This window comes from Coloeus monedula, assembly GCF_965178545.1.
Source record: "Coloeus monedula genome assembly, chromosome: 17".
NCBI classification, from domain to species: Eukaryota; Metazoa; Chordata; class Aves; order Passeriformes; family Corvidae; genus Coloeus; species Coloeus monedula.
The window spans coordinates 15,488,372-15,513,427 of NC_138797.1; the positions used below are offsets into that span (position 1 = coordinate 15,488,372).

General features: G+C 47.2%; 1 protein-coding gene across 4 annotated transcripts; it reads left to right on the top strand.

Moving 5' to 3' along the window:
- ADNP (activity dependent neuroprotector homeobox) lies at positions 1-25,056 on the top strand. Of its 4 annotated transcripts, XM_082292858.1 has the most exons (8): positions 1-296; positions 1,478-1,660; positions 4,785-4,907; positions 9,643-9,797; positions 12,274-12,580; positions 16,760-16,872; positions 17,916-18,008; positions 19,853-25,056. In XM_082292858.1, exons 5-8 carry the CDS (start codon positions 12,289-12,291, stop codon positions 22,979-22,981), a joined length of 3,627 nt encoding a protein of 1,208 aa, XP_082148984.1. In that variant the 5' UTR covers positions 1-296; positions 1,478-1,660; positions 4,785-4,907; positions 9,643-9,797; positions 12,274-12,288; the 3' UTR covers positions 22,982-25,056. The 4 variants fall into 4 exon arrangements, with proteins under 4 accessions (XP_082148984.1, XP_082148985.1, XP_082148983.1 ...); XM_082292859.1 differs by lacking the exon at positions 1,478-1,660 and having other exon boundaries at positions 9,640-9,797; XM_082292857.1 differs by lacking the exon at positions 1,478-1,660.

The window sequence follows — 25,056 nt, forward strand, 5'->3', positions numbered from 1 at the left end:
CTCTGGGCAGCGGGACCCGGCTGTATTGTCTGAGGGGCCCGGGCGCTGCCCCCGCCCGCCGCCCGCGCCCCCGCCCCGGGCACCCGGCCCAGTGACCGCCGCCCCCGCCCCCGAGGCCGCTCCGCACCGCCCGCCCCGCACACTGCCCCCCCCCCCCCCGTCATCCCCCCCTTTGTCTCCCCCGCGCCGCTGCCGGCTCCGCTCCGCCCGCCCGCCCCGGGACCGGGCGGCGCCGGGGAGGGTCCGGCGCCCCCCCCCTCCCCAGCCCGCCCTCGCTGCGAGGAGAGCCCGGTCAGGTAGGTGCGAGCGCGGGTCCGCGGTGCGACCCGGGCGGGGACAGCGCCCGACCGCCCCCTCCCTCCCCCGGGCATCCCGCGCCGTGCCCGCCGCCCTGCCCGCCGCACCGGGCGTGCGGAGCTGGCAGCGGCCCCTCCCCGCCCGCACACATGTTGAGGAGCCCCGGCGGCTGTGGGGACCGCGGCGCTGCTCCCTCCCCGCCGCCGGCCCCGGCCGCCTCCCTTCCCCACACGGACGTGTCCCGGCAGCCCGAGGGAGCGGGACCGCGAGCCGCCGGCCGGGTCCGGCATCCCGGTGTGCAGCTGCACCGGGCCCAGCCGGCGGAGTTGATGCTGGAGCGGCGCCGGGGATGCGATGAATGGGAGCAGCGGAGGGGTCCCTGGCCGCGGGAAAAGGCGGGATCCGCCGCTGCCATCCCAAGCCGCAGCTGCGGGATGCAGCGCCGTTGCCTCACCCGTGCCTGCCCCGGGCTACGGTTACCGAAACCCGTTTCTCAGACAAAGGCGGGGGACACCGAACCCGGCGCCTGGCAGCCGCACCGGCCAGATACCCCCGTGCCACGCACCCCCTTCCCCCGGCAGCTGCAGCCCGGGCGGTGGTTCCAAAACAAGTGGCAGTGCGTGCGCGGTGCCGGGGTGTACGCGCACCCCCGGTCCCCCCGGTGCCTCCCGGCAGCGGCCGCGGGCGTGACACCCCGGCCCCCCCCCAAATCCACCGCAGCCCGGCCGGGGCGCTGCGCGGCGGCAGCCGGCAGGGGGCGCCCTGCGCGCCGGGCACCGCTGCGGCGGGGGGCGGGGGCACCGGCGGGGGGACCGGGGGGTTACGGGAGGCACCGGCCGGCTCGGGCCGGGCTGCGGGACTCGGGCCGAGGTCGTGTCACAGCTCAGCCGGGGCTCGCCGTAGCGGTGGCTGTCCCAGCTCTGGGCACGTGGCTGCAGCCCCCAGCGTACGGTGTGGGGCGAGCCTCGAGGGGCTTTGTCTGGGACCGCAGGGCAGAGCCCCCGTAACTAGGCGCTTCCAGGTGTTGATGGTCGCTGTTTGTTGGGTGTATTTAAGCCGTTTGGTAGGTGTCAAAGTGGTTTGCATTCCTTGCAGAGATATTCTCCTTTTTCTTAAGTTTGTTTTTTTCCTAGCTATGTTTTTATTTATTTTTGGTGCTATTTTCTATTTCTGTTTGGAGGTGTGAGGTAACGGAGGCAGAGGATTCCCGCCTGTCAGGGTAGCATGGACCGACCTTAGCTGGCTGCTGTGCAGCTCAGCCCTATGTGCCCCAGCAGTGCTCCCTTCTGCAGGGTCTCCTACTCGGGAAAACTTTCACTTCAGGACTCTGGAAACTCATAATCACAAGTTGTCATCCTTCTAGGTGAGAAAGATCAGTCTGCTTAAGAAACAGAAAAGCCTTTTTCTGCTTTTAATAACAAACCAAAGCAAAGCTTGGTTCCTTTGCAGATGTGCAGTTGCAGATGTTGGGCAGTAATTTGATATCAGCAGATGGACATCTACCGTGATTTGTGCTGAAATCTTAAAAGAGACAACAGAAGAGGAATACTGTTGTTAAGAGAATTGCACCAGATGCTGATGGGTTGTAACATAATGGTTACCTTTTCTGAAGATTATTGAAGCAAATACTTCCAGCTTCATTCTGAATAGAGATGTCCTTTCTGACATACAACAAGTAACTTGTTCTCCAGAAGTGATACTAAGCTGACTGGTTTTGTACTATTTTTTGGTGGTTAGCTGCCCTTTGCTCAAATTAGTATTATTTCTTAGTTAGCATTCAAGAGTGATTTTTTGGTATCCAACAGACATGAGATGTTCCCAGGGGACATCTCTGAGATCACTGAAAACTGATATGGTTTTAGTGCCCCATTACTAAAAAGAATTTTTTTTGTTTTGAATTGAAGCGATGGTCTATCAGACAGGTTTGTAGAAGGCATCTCTGTAGGTTACCACTGTTTTTGCTTCAGGGTATATTGTCATGAAAAGCCTGTAAGTTCACTTGTGTTAGGCTTTGGGAGGGAGATGCTGTTGGATGTGCAGGAGATGAGGAGAGTGAAAGGTGACTCGTTTGCCTGTAGATGAGACAGACAAGTGTCACAGTTAGGAGTGAAAAGTCTTCACAGGAGAGGAACTTCTTGACTGTTTTGGAAAGTTCATGCCCTGCAGTGTTAAGCATCAGCTGCACAAACACAGCACCCAGGAAGGTGTGTGTGCTCCTCAGGCTGAGAGGAAGAACTTGATGGGTTCTCCCTGTGTGTAGGGCAGAAGTTCCCAGTGGTCAGAAGATGCCCATTAGCATTTCAGAAGTGGTCCCTGGTACTGCCACAGTGTGTGGGTTAAGCTGTGACAGTGTGAAGTCTCATTTGTGGGGTGCTGCCCAGATTCCCTGTGCGGATCCTGAGCTTGCTGTGAGCTGTAGGACACGTGTTCTGGGGCAGGTGAGTCGTGCTGCTCACACACTGCAGGGTGAATAATGGGTGATTATTCCCAGCCCAGCTTTACCACTCAGTAATAACATAAATACTGAAAGTAAACATTGACGTTTGTAGTAGAATTCCTGGAATACAGGAACATATCAGAATCTTATCAGTAGTCATAAGTCATACAGTCCAAATGTATATTTTATAGCTGTTTATTAAGATGGCAGCTGATTTGACTGATGCAAAGAAAGAAATTGAAACAAGTGATTTTGTGGAAGCAAAGATGGTGCTTCTGGGTTAATGTGTTTCTTTTGAGGTGGCTGTAAATAAGATTTAGCAGCTTAATAGGAAATGTATTGGGGTGGGTTTTTTTGGGTTTTGTTTTCAGAAAGGGAAAGTTATCTTTGCTCCACTACTTGAGATGTTTAAGGGAGACAAAATTCCATTGGGAATGAACAAAGCAGTATCAGATCTGAGGAGGACCAGTCTAAAGACTGTAGGAGAGCTGCCAGGAGATGCAGGGAACAGCTCTGGGGCTGCAACTGCTCAGCTGCTCAGTGTGTTGTTTCACAAGTGCCATTGGAGCTGCTCTCTCTGCATGGGCAAAATTGGGGGATTTTAAAAAATCGTTAGTTCAGCTGAGTTTGTCTATTAATAATGCTACATTTAGTGGGATTATTTTCTTTAAGATGCATGCAACATGCTTGTTTAAAAGGGCAACAGCTGACTATGCTGGCCTGCATCTAAACAAGCATCACACGATTTTTTTTTTTTGTTATATTGAGTGAAGATCTCCTCTGTGCCTAGATTTGTGTACATAGAGAGAGTATGGTTCCTATGAACATAATCATAACAGGCTAATTTTTAATGTGGAGATAGTCCTGCTTATATAAATAAATTGTTGATAGAGGTGTGTTTCTTGATAGTGTAAGAGATGGAGATGACAATGAAAAGTGCTGCTCTGAGTCTCTTTGCATTAGAAGAAAAAGAACCCTTGCTGATGTTAATTTAGTTTTACTAAAAATAAATACTATACCTGCAGTATATGTGGAAGGTTTGTGTTGCCTCACCTGACACATTTGGGAAGAATGCCCTTGCTTTCCTAGGCAGGATGGCCAAATTGGCCTGTTCCTTTTGAGCTCTCAGGAAGAAGTTAGATCTGGTTTAAAAATCAAATGGGTGTTTCAGATTTGAATAAAGGCTTCTTCAAGAGGGTGTAACTCCTGTTTATCTACCTGAGGGCCATGTGCCTCAAGGCAAGAACTGCACTGTTCAGAGCTTCACTGCAGCTCTGGTGTCAAAAGGCAAACAGGAGCTTGTATTTAGTGTCTCTCATTTCACTGTAGTGTTCTTGAATGTGAATGACAGTTGATGGTTTGGAGTAAGAATGGAGTAAATACCATTTTTTCTGCAGTGAGTCACTTTGAGTTACCACCATTTATATCCTTACTTTTTTTTTTTTTTTTTTTAAGGTGGCATTAAAGACTGTTTAGATGAAAACTGACAGTGGTTGTTGAGTCCAAAGCCTGTGTAGTTTGCCTTGTGGACACATCACACCTGCAGATGTATGCAGATCATGTAGCAAAAACCTTTCATTTAGGATCTACTTCTCAAGTATTATCTGAAACTATTTACAAGAAACAAAAATAAAGCAACTGTGTGATCAGCTGTTCCCTGAGGGAGCACTCCAACTCCTCCAGTCCTGCAGTGGAGGAAAGGGCCTGCTCTCAAGCCTGCCTTCACTGTTGGCTGTTCTTCTGTGCCCCAGCTCCTTTCCCCTCTCCCAGGTCTCAGCCAATACTTTCTTTCATCCTGTTCTCCCTCTTCTGTGCATTGATTTCTGATGGGACTCTGGATCTCAGATTTTTGTGCTTTTTGCTGCCCCTGGGCCAAGGAAGCTGTTGGTGATGCAGCTTCATAGCAGCAACAGTAAGGGGACAAAATGGCTCTGGAAATGTTAAGTGGGCAAGACAGTGGTCTTAAAATACTTTTTTTTCACCTAAATAGTCAAACTCACGTTTGTAATCTTCTTTTTTGTTTTGTTTCCCCATTGTTGCTACTGTGAAGCCCTTTGCCTATTGAAGGTTCCTGAGGCAGATGGAAGACAGCAGTAGCTGAGGTGGACTAACGCTGGATTGTAGGCAGGGATTGGAACCCTTGGGAGCTATGCTTAGACAGAGAGGGAAAGAGGTAAGAAGTGTGCAGTGGTAAGACTGATTTGAAGCTCTTGTTTACAGCCTTTCCCCCGTGTTGTAATGGCAGCGTTTGTGCCTGGCGTATGTGAAGTGTAAGGCAAGGGAAAACAACCAGCACCAGCCTCCTTCAGTGCCTATTTTTACCCTCGGAAAACTCAGATGCAGCCAGTTGGCGAGATCCCTCCAGTATCTGATGGATCTGCTGTCTGAGAAAGCATGGATTGGCGGGGCTTTGGATGAGCTGGGGAAAGTATTTGTGTGCTCTTTTGTGTGCTGGTTTGTGCTGCCCCTCGCATGCAGCCCTGCCTTTGGCTGCTGAGGGCACAGCAGGGCTGCTCTGCACTCTGGGGGTGAATACCTGACTATGTCTGTGTGTGTGTCTGTGTGTGTGAGAGCTGCCAGGGCAGGGCTGGAGCTGCTTCCCCGGGGCTTGGCCCGGGCCCAGCACCGCTGTTTGGGTGAGGGAAGGAGCTGCTCTGCCCCAAACCCCTCCTCTGGCTGCATCAGGGCTCTGCTCTGGCTGTTGACATAGTGCTGATGTCAGGAAACATGACACAGAGGGCAGGGGACCGTTTTCACTTGCAGTCTAATCTGGTTGCAGTTTCCCAGTCGGTGTAATCCTGTCATAAATTACATGTATGTTGATTATTTGCTTTGTTCTTGCACATTTCACAGTGTCTACTGTGCTGCTTTGTTTAATTACACAAATGTTTTTTGTGAGCTTTGGGTTGAAAATTTTAGGATGATTCTTGATTAAATTTAAATGGTAACTGCTCATTCATTAAACGTGCTTCTATTTCCAAAATTATTTTTATTCTGGGGTTGTTCATGCTTAGGTACAATCTAGATGAGGATTATTTTGGAATTGTAGAGCATATTCATGCAGCCTTTTTTCCTGATCACTGAAGTGTGGATATCATGGTGTAAGCAAATAATATCCTTTGTGCTTCAATGATCTCCAGTCTCAATTTCAAATTTCTGCAAGATGTGCAGGCTTTATTGCATTTCACACCAAAATCTTTTAGAAATAGCCCTGAACAAGCCTGGCTCTCACACTGAGGATGTGTATTGAATATTGATTTGACTGCCCATGTTGTGTGCATATAAACATTTATCTGTGGAGGTCTTGAACAGTCACAAAAGATATTCTCTAAGATGGCAGGAGGTGTGCAAGCCTAATTCTTGAGCTGTGAGTGCCTCTAATTCAGGATTTCCTATGCCCTAGAGAATGGACATGATTGCAAAGTGCTTTTCAGAATGCAGTAGAGGTTGCCAGAGTTGATGTGGCCTTTATCAAGTGTGTTGAAAAGATCCCTCAGAAAACATTCAACTTCAGCTACCAGCATTCTTTAACATACTTCAGCCTACATCATCAGAATCAGAAAACCCACCAGGAGTTCCCAGAAGAGCCTAGGGAAGCAGATTGTTCATCAGAACAGAAATAAGGAGTTGTGGTTCCCAGAGCAATCAAAATTTGACCCTTTTGTATCTCACACTGGGGTGTAGAGATGCCACAGTGCCCAGGACTCTTCCTACTGAACCGAAGTTGATGAGGAAACAGTTAATTCCCGCTCAGTTTTGCAGTGAGTGTCCACACCCACCAGATGGAGCTTCGGGCTCCAGTGGAAAATTCCAGAAATTGAGCAAGAATGAGAAGTGTGTGAATTACTTAGGAGATCTTTCTGCTGGACTGCAGAAGGTGGTTTTTTAGCCTTTAAATAAGAATGAATGGAGACTGAGGCATATCAGCCTTACTGATTCCTTTCACTACAACTGCCTTCCATAGTTCTTCCTCTGATGGGAAGTTGGGAGTTCTTAGTGCAAGAGTCACCAAGCTGAGCTTAGACAGCAAGCCCAAACAAAAATGTATAAACCAGAGTTTCATAAGCCTTTGCTGAAAATTGCCTGCAACCACTGAAACAGCAAGTTAAAAGTTTTTAGCCTCAGAATTTCCTCCCAAGGATAAGGTGGGGTTTTTTTAGTACCACGTTTTAGATGGACTTCTCTCCTGAGGCCATGCTTGTGTAGGATGTTCTGAGAAGTGGTGTGAAATGGTCCTTTTGTTTTGACACACAGCTTGAAACTGGTTTTGGAAGTTGCTGATCTAATCTCTGAAGTGGTTTCTAATATTTTTTAAATCCTTGGCTTTTTGACAAAGGGGCTGTTAACAAATTGCCTGTTTGCCTGTGAGGGAGAGCTGGAGTGTGTCTTGTGCACAGTGTGGCTCAGGTCTTACAGTGCTTCGTCCAGGTGGCATCTTGCAGTTGAGGATTTCCTTCAGTTTGATAATCTCAGTTTTAAAACTGAGGTTTTCAGAGAGTATAATTGAGGGTTTGTGTTGATTCCTCTTTCATGTGCCCAGTCCTGTTTTGGATACAGACCTGAGCGGAAGAGCTGGGGCTCACTCAGTGCAGGTGCTGGCTCTGCACCCCAAATTCCCACTGGAGCTGAGCTGTGGGCAGCTGAAGGACCACACTGCTCCTGGGCAGGAGCTTCCTGCTGCAGGGGGCTCAGGGGACAGGCTGAGGAGGTGCTCTCAGTTGGAAATGTCGTGTTACAAAACAGGCTCCCTCCAGGATTATAGCGGATTGGAAAAGGAGCCCTCGCTTGTCTGGCATTTCTGATGTGCTGCTAAACTGCAAATCTCATTACCTTCACAGGAGTGTGGGTGCACAGCCCTCGGAAAAGTAGGCCAGAAATGCTTAAATAAGGAGGAGAGGGAAGAGTCCAAGGGAAGAAAGTGAAAATGCTCAGTGTCAGCCAGAGAGAGGTGTGTTGGAATAGACTCTTCAGTCACTCAGTACAGGGAGGAGAGAGAGTTAATTGCAACTCCTACTTTCAAGGAAGTTTTCAGTAGTTTCTGTTCTCCCAAATTCTCTCTTCTCCCTGATACTTCTACTCCTTTTTTGTCTCATTTGCTCACTCTTCCCTGAGATATCCTTGGGCTTCCTGGCTATCATTGCTCCTTGCTCAGCAGTCCTGGAATTGTCAGGTCCCAGGGACAGGCCATCACTGTCCTCATGTGAATATAGAGTATTATACACCATCACATCACAGAGCATCATTTAACCTGCATACACTGAGAGGCAGCTTTTCTGTTGCTGTGGGAACCACAGGTTCATTTTCTTGCATATTTTCCCTGTATTTTAAGATATTTCACTCAGTGTTGCGTTACCAGCCTTCTCTAGAAATCTGTGTTCATGGCTGGCTGTTAGAGCATGCTATGAAATGCACTTCACTCGCAAATTATTAAAAGTTACCTTGTTTCAAAAGCAGTTGGAATAGGGAAATAAAAAGCACAGTATCGAGAAACCAACTCTTGTTTCATCTCGCCCAGGAACACAGAGCTGCTGCCATCTCTGGTGTATGATCCTGTGTTGGGCTGTTAGGTAGAAACCAGTAACTTCTTCAGCTTGAAATGCTGGCAGAATACTGGCCAAAATCAAAGGAATTTGGATGACATAAAGTAAGAAGCATGCCATATGCTTGGGGATCCTTGTCAGCAGCACAGCACAGGGAAATGCTACTCAGTGTTTGGGAGACCCAGCATGGGATGAAGTACTTCCCTGAGCTCAGTATCATCAGCCTGATGCAGTAATTGCCGCTGATCTGCTCTCAAGGCTGATGGGTCCTCACCCAGAAGTGTTTGCTGCAGGGAGGACTCCCTGGGAGAGAGTTCATTTGGACTTGCTAGATACACAGGGACACAAGTCTGCCTTCTAGTCAGAAAATGATCCAGTGTAAAACAAAATAACCCATCATCCATCCTTGCATGGCTGAAGGTGTGGGTGATGGTCTTGTTAAAGCAGATGCAACATTCCAGCATTCAGTTTTGCCACCATGTGAAGTACTTCAAGCATGCTGTCTTTTTAATTTCTTAAAATGTTGTAGTGTCTTATGTTGGAAGTGTACTTGCCAAAGAAAAGCACTCTGTACTTCAAGCTGTGGATGTTCTGTGTGAATAATCAAGAGATTAAAATCTAACAATTTATATGGCCGTATTCCCTGGCAGAGTAATTACTAATGACTCAACAAGTTTTGCTTTTATAAACTTTAGATTTGGTTATTTCAGATTTCATGGTTCTAATGTTACGTTTTGTGTTTCCAGTCTGTGCAAGACTGACTTTCTGTCCATGGGTGATGTGAGTCGAAGAGAGATCAATCTGCCAGCAGAAGTGTGATCATTTACATGCCATTCCCCCAAACTTCCCATCCTCTGCCAGTTTTAATCTGAGTGTTTCGCAGAGGAATGTGTGTCCCCAGGGCTGTGGCTGAAGGCCACGTCTCCTGTTTGATGTCCCATTGTCATGTAAGATGGGACCTGTTTGCATGGGAACCTCCCAGGAAGTGTCCAAGGGTGGTACCGAGTGTCCTTCAGGGGTCCCCAGGTGCAGCTGTGCTGGTGCTGATAGCTCCTGGGAGGTGCACACTGAGGGTAAGCCACAGCACTCCAGAGGGTAGATGGAGTGTGAGGAGGAGCACCCCCAGCCTCTGCACTGCTGGGCTTCTGAACTGGGTAACGGAGCTGAAATCTGAGCACTGAAGCGTTCCTCAGGCAGCATCCCCGGCACAATCGGTTGTTGAAGCACAGACCTGCTCAGACTCACTGCAGCACAGCTGCCTTGCAGCCCTGGCAGAGGCACGGGGGCTGGGGTTTGTACTTATCAGTGTGAGACTGCCCTTACCACATCTCTTATCTCTTGTCTCTCCCACTTTGTTTTGTCCAGCAGGATATGAGCCTTCCTCTGTGCCCGGGCTTTGGGCTCCCCCAGGGGGTGTAGCAGAACCCTGAGGGGGGCATTCTGCAAGGAGAATTGGCTTTGGAGGCTTGTGCATGAAACTTGTCCAATGAGTCTGAGACGCCCAAGCACCATTCATTTTGGAGGTAAATGCCTCATCAGAAGTACTGAGGAGATGGGGAGGAGTTAAGATTTTCATTGGCAAAGTATGGGCAAAAAGTAGTTGAAAGGATAGTTTTGACTGTTTACTTCTGAGGTTTGGACATTTTGAACTTAAAGGAACACCAACTTGGACTCTAGAAAAATTGAGGGGCTGGGGGGCTTTGGATTACATCACTCTGTCAGCTTCACTGCAGCTTAATTGGCCTCCTGGCTTAAAAATTTCCTTCTTCCGTTGGTTTAAAACAAAAAAAAAAGTTTTTTAAAAAAAGAGGTGAAGGCAAAAGCTGGTTTAGACTGCAGGAGAGATGACTCTGGACTGCTAAACAAGCTGGGGGAAACCCTCTGACTTGGGATAGGGAAGTTCAGAGATCTACAATTTAAGTTGGATGTCCCTTTAAGTTATTCCTTGGAATATGACATGACTTATTTGAATCTCAAGTGAAATGTTTAATTTTGGAAATTCAGCTGAAATGTTCTTTACTACAGTATTTTCTATCATTTGTCTATAAACTGCTCTGTCAAAATGGGCTGTGTAAAGGGATGGAGGGAAGAATCCTGTGAAAAGATAACATCAAAGGGGGGGAAAACCCCCAACCACAAACCAAACAAAAACAAATGAAAGAAAATATCACAATGACAGATTGAAATGTCGGTACTTGCCTTGGGTGGGGGAGGGAGGGAGAATCGTTTGCATGATGTGTTTCACTTCCAATTTACTTAATGCTATTGTTATTGAAATTGAACCAGGTTACTGATAAAATTGTAACGATAATGTACATTTAAAAAGTTAATGAGTTAAGTTTGCTCTAGTAAACAGCAGTAATGTCCTGGCACCCAGCCCACAGAGAACTGAAACTATGGTACAGATTTGCACTGTCTGGGTTGCACTGAGGATGCTGATCCTGGGTTCCCGTTGCTTTTTGAATTTAATGCCAGCTGTTACTGAGAAATATTTAATACCCCAACCCAGGCTGTCTGGTAGAGAGTTACCCTTTTAATGAAGTAATTTTTAGCATAATCTGAATTTTATGTACTAATGTATTACCAAACTGCATGAATTTTTCTGATCATGGTGTTTGACTCTGCTGCAGCCCTTCCCTTTTAGCATTATTATGGGTATTAAGAAATTTGGGGTTGAATTATTGGAATGAAAGCCATGGGATCATGATACAGACCTAACAAAGGCAATGGACCAGAGTAGAGCATTTAAGTGTGTGGGGTGGGTTGTATTGTAGGGGAAAGGAACAGCTTTTAGAATAAGGGTTTGAAACATTGCTTTTTCTGTAGGAAAAAGATGGAGTATTGCATGCTGGGAACAAGTGCTTTCCATAAGGTAGCTAAATTTTAAAAGTACATTTGTTTCATTTTGTTTTAGGCTTTGCTTAAGTATTGTAATCTAGTAATTTTGTCCTTTCTGCAGTTTTCATTTTGATTAGACCTCTGCAACTCTCTTCAAAACTTAACAAAAACCCAACCAAAAAACTCAAACCTGGTCCACAACTGCAGTTTGCCATTTCTGAAACATTGCTCAGTGTGTACAGAAAAATATTTAAAGGTTATCAATACTGGTATAAATTCTTCCATGATTTCAAAATTGCAGGTACTATCACTGTTACATTTGAAGATGTGAATGTGTTGGGTGACTACAGAGAAATGACCAAAAGTAAAAACAATTTGTTAAATGTAGTCTCCACTGACACCTCTTTAGAACCAAAAAGCCCCAAGCCTCAAAACACCAGCCCCAAGAAGCCCCCACTCCTCAGGAATGCTGTCAGCAGAAACTCCAAGTAAATAGTCTCATTTTTTTCCCTTTGTTCCTGTGAATAGCAAGACATAACACATGGAGGAAGTCTGGGTAGATGAGTCAGGGCTTATTTCATTAACTGCAGTTAAATGTTTTGGCCAGGTTTCCCCAGGAAACAAAGCTTACACAATTTTTCAGATTGTGGCTTGTCTCCTAATCCCCCCTCCCTCCTCCCAGCCAAGAGAAAAGGGAGCCATTTTCACTCAAATTGGGTGGACACGGAGGTCTGGAAAGAAAAATGAGCACCTTTAAGTTGGATTAAATGTATCTCCAGGGAGAGAGGAGCCAGGTTTGAAGGTCCCCAAGTTCCCTTCCCAACTCTGTCCACAGCCTGTTCCTTCAGCGGGAGCAGCAGTGCCAAGGGGCTGCCAAAGGCTCTGGGGGAGCAGGAGCTGCAGGGAGGGGACAGAAATGCCACTGCTCAGGCTGGGGCTCCTGGGGGCTCCCGGGGTCACTGCCCAGTGCCGCTGAGGCAGCCCCTGGAGCTGGCCCAGCCTGGCCTTACCCAGCTTGCAGCGAGCCCTGGCTCAGGAGGGAAGAGGCGGAGAAGGGCATTGCCTTGACTGAGTGTGTGAAGTGTTGAGCGCCAAATGAGGTGTTGTGCCTGACTGAGTGTGTGTATAGTGCATTATTCCATGGATACGATATTATTGCAGGTACAGCAGCAGCTCATGATGCCCCGTAAAGCTTTTCTTTCCCAGAAAGAAAAGCAGGCTCGTGCCAGGGAAAGGGATATGTTAAAAAAGAGGAGGAGGCGACAAGACTATCTCAAAAGAAGCGTGGAGCCGCAGAAAAATACAGAAACAATAAAATGGCACAGGGATGATGAGAAGAGGAGAGAAAATGAGCAAGTTAAGGACAAAGATATCAAGAAGCGGTGGAGACAGGATGAGAGAGAGCGACGAAAGAATGTGGACGCAATGAATTGGCACAGGGAAGAGGAGAAGAGGGAAAATGAGCGAGGTAAGGACCAAGAAGGCCAAGAACCAGCAAAGAAAGGAGGAGAGGGGGAAAGAGCACGGAAAGGATGGACCTTGTGAAGCAGCAGAGGATGATGAGGGGGAGAGGGGAAAACAGAGAGGAAGAGCAGTTGTGTTTTATAAGCATGCACAGAAATAACAGTAAATAGTACCTTTTAGTTTAGAATTGATAGAAAATCTGCTTTAATGAACAAGAGTTCTTACACTGCTGATTATTTTAATAAGGTAAGATTGAGCTGCGTATGTCTGTGAACTCACAGTCACGATGGCACAGAACAGGCTGGGTTTGCACCTTGCTTATACAATTGTCTGTTTTGCACACTTGTTCATACCTAATGCTTTGTTCAGCACTGTAGTTGGTAATTCTGGTTGTCAGATCACCAAAAAATTCAGGTTTTCTCAGTCTTCATAATAGGAATAAATGAGAGCATTAGGAAAGGAAGGGTCAACCTCATGTGCTCATAAGAGAAGGTAAAACTGATGCTTTATTTCATTCTTTTTAATAACGTTCCTAAGAGGGTTGTAATCGCATCCGCAGTTTTATTCTGAGGTCAGTTACTTAGCAGAAGTTGAATGGAAGTGTAAATTTCATGGAACGCTTTTAAGAAACATTCAGCTCAAGAGATAAAAAGAAGAAATGAGAAGACATTAAGAAGAAATTCTTCCCTGTGAGGCCCTGACAGAGGCATCCCAGAGCAGCTGTGGCTGCCCCATCCCTGGAAGTGTCCAGGGCTGGGTTGGACGGGGCTTGGAGCAACCTGGGATAGTGGAAGGTGTCCCTGTCCATGGCAGGGGTGGAACTGGATGGGCTTTAATGTCCCTTCCCACCCAGGCCATCCCATGATGATCCTATGAAGAAATTACCTTAGTGCAGAAGGGGTAGGTGGAGTGGCCTCTGTGAAGAGCCCTGGGGTCCATGGCCAAGTCGTACAGGTCTGGGGTGCCTGAACAAGATAAAATGCTCTGGGGGCTAGGGGGGTTTGTTTTCAGCTTTTGGGGATTCCATGGTGGGTTTTCATTTGCCATTTCCCAGTGATGCTGTCCCCAGACCGTGCTGAGTGCAGACTCCTGCTCAGTGCAGTGCTCAGGGTCCCCCATGTTCTGTGCCTGCTGGTCGTGGGAGGCTTCCCTGGCAGTGGGCAGGACATGGTGACATTTCCAGTTAAGCATAAAGAGAATAAAACCTAGAGTAGATTTGCTGGGAAACTAGACTGGTGTTGTCGTGGTTCTTTTGCACAGCAGGATCTTCCTCCATATTATTTCTTTAGGTCTTTATTTCTGGTTGAAAACCATTGTTTTACTCTGTAGCCTGTGACAGTAGAAATCTTTTGTGCTTGGTTGTACTGTAGCAAAGCTGAGACGTGAACCAAGCACAGGGACCACCCTGAATAATGTCCAGACATGAAAGTAACACAATGGGGCACATTTGGAATATTGGCTGAAGATTTCAGTCAAGAGAAAAAGGCTGTGTTGGTGTGAAGCTGGTGCACCTTTCCCAGAGTCACAACAGCCTTGTTCCCTGTGGGTGCTTTGAAGCTGCACGTGGGAAGATCCCCCATTTGTGGGTCAGAGCAGGAACAGCACAACACCTTTTACCTGGGGCATCAAAGGGGGGTCCTGACCAGGGCCAAAGTACAAAAGACCCATTGGAGAATTAAGATTTCAGTTACACTAAAATAGAAACAGCTTTTGCAGTGTAGAGATGGGTGCAAGCTTTCTGTCCTTTATCCCCTCTGATGATTTGACTGCTGTGGGGCTTTGGTGTTTCTCCCTCTGTCTCTGAGGGCACACCTTCTGTGGGGTCAGAGTGCAGTGCTGGGGGTGAGATCAGAGGGAGGGCTCTTTGCACCGGCACAGGAATGTGGTGAAGAAAACATTCACTGTTGCAAATGCAAAACAAAAACTTTGATGGTGTTTCTTCTAAGTTAGTAATCTTTTGCTCTTTCATAGCTTGTCTTTTCTGCTTGCATTTGGCTACTGAATTGTTCTTGGAGTCAATACCTGGCTGTGGACAAGACCTTTATGCTGGGAACTGCACAGAGCAAAGGAAGGTTCCAGATATTGCTCACAGTCGCTGTGCTTCCTTTGCCATTCCTTTGTGACTGGAGCAGTCAGACAGTTTGTGTACACACACACTGGAGATGAGGGAGATCTTTGGATCTGCCTTCTGAGGCACCTGAAGATCCTACCTGGATATTTCTAGTCGGTGTTGTTGGGGTTGGTTTTAAGCAGTGGTTTATTCATTCCACCCAGCGCTTCAGTGTGGATCGATGTGGTCAGAGATACTCCAGGTGTCTTCCCTTAAACATCAGCTTTTGGTCAGATAAAGGATGCCTCATTTCCAGACCAGCATTAATGCCTTGATGATGATTTGAGAGGCTGCTTAATCCCAACTGCTTTAATGTCCTGATCCAAGGAGGTGCCAGCAGAGTGATGTTTACATTACAATTGAAGTTACTTGCTGTAAATAGAAATGGATGGAGATGCTAAAAGCTTTTGTTGTAGTCACAGACTGTAATAATATCAGGCTCTCCACTCACTATGATTAAATAGTCAGACATTTCCTAAATAAAATTAACTGTATTTGCTTAAGGATGAGGGGTTTTGTTACGATTAGGTGACTTGCATTCAGCTATCCAGCAGAACTTGTAAAGGAAGGTTGATGTTAAAAGGTAACGTTTAAAAGTTCAGGTTTCGTGTGAAGATCTGTCTTCTGTTGTGATGGGTGGTGATAAGAACATCCAGGGAATTTCTTGTCTTTAAAATTTGACTGAGGCAGGCAAAGAGCAGAGACAAAAAGAAGCTGCAGATAGACCAGAGATGTTGTTTCCAGGCAGTTGTAAATAATTGGCTTTCTTGGAGTTTCTATATATCATGATAACTGTGGCATGTTCAGCTGTATTAGACACAGGAATTAAGAGAAAGCATTTGATTCCTTTGGTGAAGAAGTTCATGGGCATTTTGAAATCAGCTGTTTGATATCAAGCAGTATTTTGAGACTTGTGGCTGACCCAAGTGTACAAGTGGTCAGTGCCTAAAGACAAAAACGGACTCTGGCTGTGTCATGAGACCAAAAATGCTTTTGTTTGCAAGCACAGGGGTTCATTCTTGAGTTTCAAAGAAAGCAGCCCAGCTTGCCAGGAGCTTTAACGTGCAGTGTGTTCATGCACTGCTCTTTCTGCAGTTCCTATTAATCCCCCGGAATAACATTTCTGATGATCTCCTTGGATTTGAAATTCACTTGAAAATATTAAATCAAATCCTGAACATATATGACTGAGCTGCTTCACTGCATTTTTTCTGGAAAATGGAAAAATGGGATCATGCAGCGACTCGAGGCGTTTCTGAAGCAGTGAAATGACCCTTTATTTCTTTAAAAGGCACCTGGCTTGATTTAGGTTGTATGACACATGGTTTTTACAGTAGAGCTGAGGATGGATAGTGTCAGAAAAGAGCAGTTCATGAGCTGGGCAGCCCCAGCCAGGCCCAGTGGAACTGTGGGCACTGATGGGAGGGAGGCTGACAGTTCCCAGGGACACTGAGAGGTTTAAGCCATCTCTTGTACTTTTCCCAGTGGTTTCTCTCTCTGGAGGGATCTGACCAAGCTTTCAGGTTCCCTCTTCCTAGGAGAATGTTTGCTAAACAGCTTCAGCCAGTTGAAGCTCTGAGTACAGTAAAGGGAGGAAACAGCATTAATTTCTTACCCTGTCTTCAGGAGAACACAAGGAGCATCTTTGTCACTGAAGAGACACTGTGAAATCTCTTACAAGATGGACACAAACCTTGAAGCTCAGCTTGCCAGTTTTCAAATCAGTTAGGATACATTGCACAGGAGAGAATTGAGTTCTGAAGTACTTCACTGTAGGGGTTTGTAAAGACAGACACTCTAAATAAATGAAAGTTTTTTCCAGAGGCAGCCCATTGCTCCTGCAATAGTTGTTCCAGCAGTTTGTTGCCTTTTTAGAAGTGCCCTCTGCAGCCTCATGGGCAGCCTCAGCAAGGAACAAGCCAGAGAATGTGGCAGTGTGCTAGGGAATGGTACAGCTCTGATACCTGTTCTGTGGGGAAATGAGGCAGGCAATTACTGATAATTAAAAGTGCAGCACTATCAGACAAAACACATTTGACTGAAACCTTTTCTCTTACTCTTCTTTTTCAATAGAAACTATGTTCCAACTTCCTGTCAACAACCTTGGCAGTTTAAGAAAGGCCCGGAAAACTGTGAAAAAAATTCTTAGTGACATTGGTTTGGAATACTGTAAAGAACATATAGAAGTAAGTATGGCACCTGCAAGGGTTAGAGCTAAAATGCTGCAGAGTTAGGGGGACAGTGAGGTATTTGTGTATGCCATGATTTATTTTTAGACCTGTTTAGATTCCACACAAAGTAGGAATTAATTAGAAACTTGAGATATAATGTACCTGTAAACATTTCTAGAAATATTAGTGGCTACTGAACATCCAGGAATGCTGCAAGAACCAGGAGTGGTGTGGGATACTGGGGCAGAAATGGGTCTGAGATTTTCAGGAAGTGTTTGTGCTGCAGCAGGTCCTGAAGTTACAGAATCACCTCTGTGCCTGGGTCAGTTCCTACAAGGGAAGGGTGTTTGTGCTGCCTTTCTGGACAAACTTCATCTCTGTGGCTTTGCATGTTCTTTCAGTGTCTCTTTAAAGAGCATTTAAGTGAGATGTGTAAGAAAGAAATGCCAGTCCTTCCTGCTTGCAGAATTCGTGGAGCAAGTCTCACATTTAAGGGCAGAACTCTGAACTGGGACAATGTTACTTGCAGTATTCATTTCAGTGGAGTCCTTATGTGCTGCTGACTTCATGCCAAAGGTGAAATGCCAAAGAAATGCTTCATAAGATAATTTTTTTAATAAGAATTGGGTGTCTTGGACATCACACATGTCCAACTTTAAAAGCTTCCTGTGTGAAATTAATTAAAAGCCAAACAAAACAAATACCACACCACCACCCCCCAACAAAGCAGCCAAAAATCCCCCAAACCCACACATCAGTTTGGGAATGTTTTTTTCCAGGATTGCTTTTGGAATGAGATGAGTTTGTAACTGCATTGTTGGGTTGGTCAGGAGGATGAGTGGTGAAGGTGTTCTACAGGTGTTTTGTGATGTGGAGAATATTGAGAGCTCTACCCCTCCCAGGAGGTGCCCCCCAAGCTCCCCCACTGCCTCGAGTGATGGTCTCTGCCTTGGCCAGCAGCACTTGGGAGGATGCAGGGGTGCTCAGGAATTGCTTAAGGGAGCCCTTGGGCCTTGGTTCTGACTCTCTGTCCTCTCTTCCCATCTTCCCTTCTCCAGGATTTTAAGCAGTTTGAACCTAATGACTTTTATTTGAAAAACACTACATGGGAGGATGTGGGACTGTGGGACCCATCGCTTACAAAAAACCAGGTTGGTAAGAGTTTCAGTTGACACTGAGGCTGGAGATGGGTTGTACTGAAGGGCATTTCACAGACATTGCCAAGAGCTTTTCCTGCAGTTTTCCTCATGGATTTTCATGTGTTGGCAGCTCAAGGGACAGCAAAAAGCTGTGTGCTTTTTTCTTTGCTTTGTTAAGTTGTTCCTGATCAGGAGCCTGGCTGGCCAGTACTGCAGAGCTGGTGGGTCCTTGTTCAAGTCTGCACATTAGGAGCCCATTCCCACCTGTTCCTAAGCCTAGCACAATTCCACTGGCCCTCTGGCCAAAGGAACAACAACTTTATACAGCTGGCAATGAGTCTTTTGCCTTTCCTGAAATGTTTTATTCCTGGTTTCCATCCCTTCCAAAGCCGTTTTCACTGGACACGTCTCTGTGCTCAGTGCAGGGTCACTGTCCATGCAGCCCTGGGTCCCACAGGCTGTGTCCCACATCTGCTTTGGGCATTCTAGTTCTGCACAGCAGCTCAGTGATACTGGAAGTTCTGCTGTTGAGATGTTGCTTAGCCAGTAATAAAGGAATTTTGAGTTGAGCCAGCAGTGGAGGGAGGAAGTGATGCTGTTGGTTCAAGCAAGTGGTGTGGGCTGCAGCAGCCTCTCCTGGAGCTGCAGGACAGAGTCACCACAGCAGTGACAGGTCAGAAACCTCTCTACAAAGGAATCCCTCTGTGAGCACCTCAGAGCTCTTAGAGGAAACTGGGACCTGTCCTGTGGTGGATTCCTAGTGTTAATCTGAAAATGACCCTTTAGTACTGTCTTGCATAAAACACACTGATGTCCCTTTTTCCAGGTAACCCAGAATAAAAATTGGAGTATGAAAGGAGGCAGTTCTTGGTTGGTTGGGGCCAGTCTCCAGCCCACCAGGTGTGTGAGGCTTCAGCAGGTGGCCAGAACAGATATTCCAGATTCCTTCTGCGGAGGGAGAGTGCAGTTCTCCAGCTCCCTCACCTGTGACCTGTGTGCAGCTCGGTGCACAGGACTTGTTCTGACGCTCAGGAGGAATCTCTGTAACTCTGAATTCCATGTGTTACCCCACCTGAAGTGCCAGGTTGCTTGTGGCTGTCCCCAAGGCCAGTGGACTTCAGACTGTGCTATAGCAGTTGACAAGAGCTGCATTGGCACCGTGTTAAATGGTACAAAAGCTGCAGGCAAACTGCAAGGGTAGGATTCTCAAATTCCTTTTTGTTCCTCATTCAAGATTGGTTTAAGAATCAGGTTTATGCTTTGATCACAAGGAAGAGGCTTGGTGGCTTTAAGGGCTTGTGTAGCCTGTGTCTTGGTAAGCTTAAATCCTTTTGTTCCCCCAAAATAAGTTTGGAATTCCATCTTTGCTATTAAAGTGTGTAATGGATAAAGACACTGAAATGGCTCAAGTTATAGATCCATCTTACATCTCTAAAGTTTGGCAGATTTAGGTGGGCAGTATCTAATCTGGATGCAGTCTCATTTCCTTAAACAATCCTGCTTGGCTTTCCCCCAGAAGGGAGCTTACAGGGACCTTTTCTTGCAGCTCAGCTGCAGGGAGGAGGCTTTTTGTGATTGATAGGGAAAGACGCTTCTGACTCAGCCTCACCTGCCGAGGCCATGGTTAAACCTTGAGGGACCCCCTGGCACTCACCACATCATGTATGTTCATGTGATCAGCTTTTTAGGGCCTGATCTGCAGGCCAGAACTGGGAGAGAAGTGAATTGAAGGTTTGAGACAGTAGCAGGGAGTCTCATGAGTATTGTTTAGAAAATCTGCATAGAGAATATCATGGGTGTTAATTTGCTGAGAAGCGCTGTTGAATATTTAGTCTGTGCTCTGTTCTCTGTTCAAGGACTATCGGACAAAGCCCTTTTGCTGCAGTGCATGTCCCTTCTCCTCGAAGTTCTTTTCAGCCTACAAAAGCCACTTCCGGAATGTTCACAGCGAAGACTTTGAGAACAGGATCCTGCTCAACTGCCCCTACTGTACCTTCAACGCGGACAAAAAGACTTTGGAAACGCACATTAAAATATTCCACGCTCCCAATGCCAATACACCGAGTGGAGGCATCAGCACTTTCAAAGATAAAAACAAACACGAGAGCCTTAAACCCAAGCAGGCTGACAGTGTGGAACAAGCTGTTTATTACTGTAAGAAGTGCACTTACCGCGACCCGCTCTACGAAATCGTTCGAAAGCACATTTACAGGGAACATTTTCAGCACGTTGCTGCTCCTTACATAGCCAAGGGAGGCGAAAAGTCCCTCAATGGTGCAGTTCCATTGAGCTCCAGTGCCCGAGAGGAGGGGGGTATCCACTGCAAACGATGCCTTTTCATGCCGAAATCCTACGAAGCTTTAGTCCAGCACGTGATCGAAGACCACGAACGGATCGGATACCAGGTCACGGCAATGATAGGTCACACTAACGTGGTGGTTCCAAGATCTAAACCTCTGATGCTAATAGCTCCCAAACCCCAGGATAAAAAGCCTATGGGACTCCCTCAGAGGATGGGTGCCCTCTCTGCTGGCAGTGTCCGCTCACTCTCGTCACAGCAGATGATGAACAGACTCACTATACCAAAGCCCACGTTAAATTCTGCAGGAGTCAATATGATGTCAAATGTTCACCTACAGCAGAACAACTACGGGGTCAAATCAGTACCCCCCAGTTACGTCGGTCAGCCAGGGGGGAGGCTCAGCCTCAGTGGCAATGCACCTGTTTCTCTTTCCCAGCAATCACAAAGCATGAAACAGTTTTCAGCAAGTGGCAATGGAAGGCCTTACACTCTGGGAGGGGAGCAGAGGTCCCAGGCCTCGGCCAGGTACTCGCTGCAGTCTGCCAACTCCTCCTCGCTGTCGTCGGCGCAGCTCAAACAGGCATCGCTGTCACAGTCCCAGGCAGCATCCAGAGCTCTGGGTCAGTCTGGCTCCAAATCCCCCGTGGCCGCTACAGGTCCTTCCACTGTCAACACCTCGTCCACACAGAAGTGGAAAATCTGTACAATCTGCAACGAGCTGTTCCCCGAAAACGTGTACAGTGTCCACTTTGAGAAGGAGCACAAGGCTGAGAAGGTGCCTGCAGTGGCCAACTACATCATGAAAATCCATAACTTCACGAGCAAATGTCTCTACTGTAACCGCTACCTGCCCACGGACACGCTGCTCAATCACATGCTGATCCACGGGCTGTCCTGCCCCTACTGCCGCTCCACCTTCAACGATGTGGAGAAGATGGCCGCCCATATGCGCATGGTGCACGTGGATGAGGAGATGGGACCTAAAACTGACTCCACCCTGACCTTTGATTTGACATTGCAGCAGGGCAGCCACACGAACATACACCTCCTTGTCACCACCTACAATCTGCGGGATGCTCCTGCCGAATCTGTAGCTTACCACGCTCAGAACACCCCCCCGGTTCCACCAAAACCACAGCCCAAAATCCAGGAGAAATCTGATGTACCAGTCAAAAGTTCTCCACAAGCAGCAGTGCCCTACAAAAAAGATGTGGGGAAAACTCTGTGTCCTCTGTGCTTTTCAATCCTAAAAGGCCCCATCTCTGATGCCCTGGCACATCACCTCCGGGAGAGGCACCAGGTGATTCAGACGGTTCACCCTGTGGAGAAGAAGCTGACCTACAAGTGCATCCACTGCCTGGGCGTGTACACGAGCAACATGACGGCCTCCACCATAACGCTGCACCTGGTGCACTGCAGGGGCGTGGGCAAGACCCAGAACGGGCAGGACAAAGGGACATCGTCCCGGCTGGGCCAGTCCCCAGCGGCGGCGCCCGTGAAACGCACCTACGAACACATGGAATTCCCCTTGATGAAGAAGAGGAAGATGGACGATGATGACTCCCCCTCTGCCTTTGAGGAGAAGCCTGAAGAACCCGTAGTTCTAGCACTGGACCCCAAGGGTCACGAAGATGATTCATACGAAGCCAGGAAAACATTTCTTACAAAATATTTCAATAAGCAGCCCTACCCCACTCGGAGAGAGATCGAAAAGCTGGCGGCCAGTTTGTGGCTCTGGAAATCTGATATCGCATCTCACTTCAGCAACAAAAGGAAGAAATGTGTTAGGGATTGTGAAAAATACAAACCCGGGGTGCTGCTGGGCTTCAACATGAAAGAGCTGAACAAAGTCAAACATGAGATGGATTTTGATGCTGAATGGCTGTTTGAAAACCATGACGAGAAGAATTCCAGAGTCAATGTCAGTAAGACTGTTGATAAAAAAATCAGCTTAGAAAAAGACAATGACAGTTCCTCAGACAGCTATGAAAACCTAGAAGAGGAGTACAACGAGAGCCAAAGTCCCTTCGGCCAGCGCGTCTCTGACGTGGGTGGAAAACCCTCGTCCGACAGCACAGTGCAGAACCCCGAGGACAGCATAGCCAAGGAAATCCTGGAGGAAAACGCGTTACAGTCTCCAGAGAAGGCTGATCAAAAACAAGAGGAAAGCTCTAAATACAAAGAGATGATTTCTGCTGAAGAGCCAACAAAACTGGTAGGTGATGTTTCAGACAGTGAAGGGGATCAGGATGACCAGGATGATGCAGTGGAATGGAAAGATGGAGCTTCCCAGTCTGAAAGCGGGCCTGGTTCCCAGCAGGTTTCAGATTTTGAAGATAATGCATTGGAGGTAAAACCAGAAGTGTGGACAGATGAATCTTCTCAAAGTGAAGATGCTGGGAGCAGTAAACCCCCTGTGGAGGCCAAGGGGGGTGGATCTGAAAGTGATGAAGAACAGTCAAAGTGGAAGAATCGTTCCTATGGAAAAGTAGAAGGGTTTTGGTCCAAGGACCAGTCACAATGGAAAAATGCCTCCGAGCTGGAGGAGAGCCTGGCCAGCGAGCAGATGGAGTGGCAGAGCAGCACAATGGACAGCGAGGACGGCGAGGGCTTCGGGGCCGTGGGGGCCGAGCCCATGCACGGCAGCCTGCCCGGGGTGGAGCTCAGCAGCCAGCAGGCGTGAGCGGCTCTGCCCGCGCGGCACTGCCAGGGCACTGCTCCACTGCCAGCTGCTCCTGCCCCGCGGGCACCGCCTGGCATGGGGGCCGCTGCTGCCTGGGCTCCTGTACAGATCTGCTGGCCCAGGGGCTGGGGAGTTCCTGCTGGGATGAGCACAGTAACTTAATGTGAAAATGGATACGCTGGTGGCTCCAGAATGCACACAGAGAAACGCAGAGGATTATTTTATCTGCATTTTCAACCCTCCTTTCACCTTGTCCATGTTGAGTTGTGTCTTTCCAAGAGGCCCCTCTCCGGTAGCGCCGTGCCAGCGACCCGGTGCCCTGTATAGCAGACTCTGGGGAAATGGAGTTTTCATGTATCATTCTGAATAGTTGAAATGTATATTTGTACAGTCTTTTAGACCTATTCAAGTGAAGCTTATGGAACTGTTCTTGTGTACCCATCATAGATCTGTTTCTCTTTTTTAGTGTTGCCCTGCTGTGTAATAAATGCTGTACCTAGTTTCCCTAGCAAAGCTTGAGACTGCTCTAGTATGAATTTTGACAAACTTAGTTTTTGCACATAACCTTGTACAATCTCCAGCCAGAGGCCAGCAACATAAAAATATATCTGGGCTCTGTTGTATTATAGAATTTTCTTGTTCTGAATATCCTTGACATGACAACTGATGACAAACATATTTCAGAGCCATTTTCTGAAATCTTTTAAGCTAAAAAAGAAAAATCACATGCAAGAAACAAGTTTGCAGCTACTAATTTTGACACCTTTTAGATCTGTATAAAAGTGTATTGTGTTGAAGCAGCACACTGAGACAAAGTGCTGGGTTTAGATATTTAGTTTTATCTTTAGTTAACACCACCAAGGTGTTGTATTCATTTATACCATCTAATATATACACACTGTTGTAGTATGTATAATTTTGTGATCTTTATTTCCCTTTGTATTCTTCATTTAAGCATCTAAATAAATTGCTGTATTGTGCTTAATGTAAATATTTGCTTTATTATATGTTAATGCTACATTCCTGGCTGGTAAATCCCACCTCACTATATTCAGTTCCTTCTTTTTTGCCTTTGTTTTTCCAAATGCACTCGAGCCCTGCTGGGGCCTCTCTGTTTAGTACTTACTGAATACTTACCTCCTTCAAGGTTATTGAAAATTTACAGAATAACTTGGGCTGAAATGTGTTGCTCCTGTTCAGTGCTGTAGGAACAGAGTTATAAATAGCATTGTACTGGTTTGCCTGTTCTGCATCCTGGGGAAACAAGGTCTGTGAATTCCTCAATGAACCGAGATTTGCTTTTACCTGGAAAACCCTTCTGTGTGTGTCTGGAGCACTGGGCCTGAGGGCCAGAAGGGCAGTGCTGTGGAGCAGTGACCATTCCCACATGGAGGAGCACAGGCCTGGGCCGGCAGGGAAGGTAAAGTTATTGAAACACCAGAAAAACTGAAACTGAGTTTGTTAAAAGCTGTGATTGGTGTGGGGAGGCCAGGCCTGCAGTGTGGCCCCTGTGCAGGGAGCTGCCAGCTGAGCCAGCCCCCTGAGGAGGGGATTCACTGAGGGGACTCTGATGGGAGAGAACAAAACTGTTCTTCAGTACAGTGCGGGTTGGATTTAAGCACAGCTCATAAATGCAAGTGCCTGCTGTTTAATACTGTACCAGAACTAAACTGACCTTTGAAACTTCCCCCAATGCTCTGAAGGAGGAGGTTATTCTGAGTGGTCCAACATTTTGCACAGCAAAACCATTTCCCAGAGGTCTTGTGCACTTGTGCAGACATTTGAGCCTGGAGGGCTGGGGTGGGTAGAGCTGTTCCTGCCCTGGAGCCAGAGCTGGGGCTCTGTGCCCCAGGTGATGCTGATGTGGAATGAGCAGTTCTGGGCTTTGTTGAACTGACTGGGTGTGAAGTGATGACTGAGAACAAGTACCTGCAGGGGGAGATGGTTTCAATTTGTCTTGTTCTTTCCCCACCTTTTTTGTGCTTTTTTACCTCAGAGGAGTGGAGGTTGGACTGGCTGGCTCCCAGCTCTGGACTCCAGCAGTACAAGATGTGTTTGAAGAACAATACTGGAAA

What these genes read in the sequence shown, in the direction of transcription:
- ADNP (XM_082292858.1), top strand. Translation starts at nt 12,289, where the DNA reads ATGATGCCCCGTAAAGCTTTTCTTTCCCAGAAAGAAAAGCAGGCTCGT. An exon ending in ACTGTAAAGAACATATAGAA is followed by an intron (nt 16,873 to 17,915) that starts GTAAGTATGGCA and finishes TCCCTTCTCCAG; the next exon opens with GATTTTAAGCAGTTTGAACC. An exon ending in CATCGCTTACAAAAAACCAG is followed by an intron (nt 18,009 to 19,852) that starts GTTGGTAAGAGT and finishes TCTCTGTTCAAG; the next exon opens with GACTATCGGACAAAGCCCTT.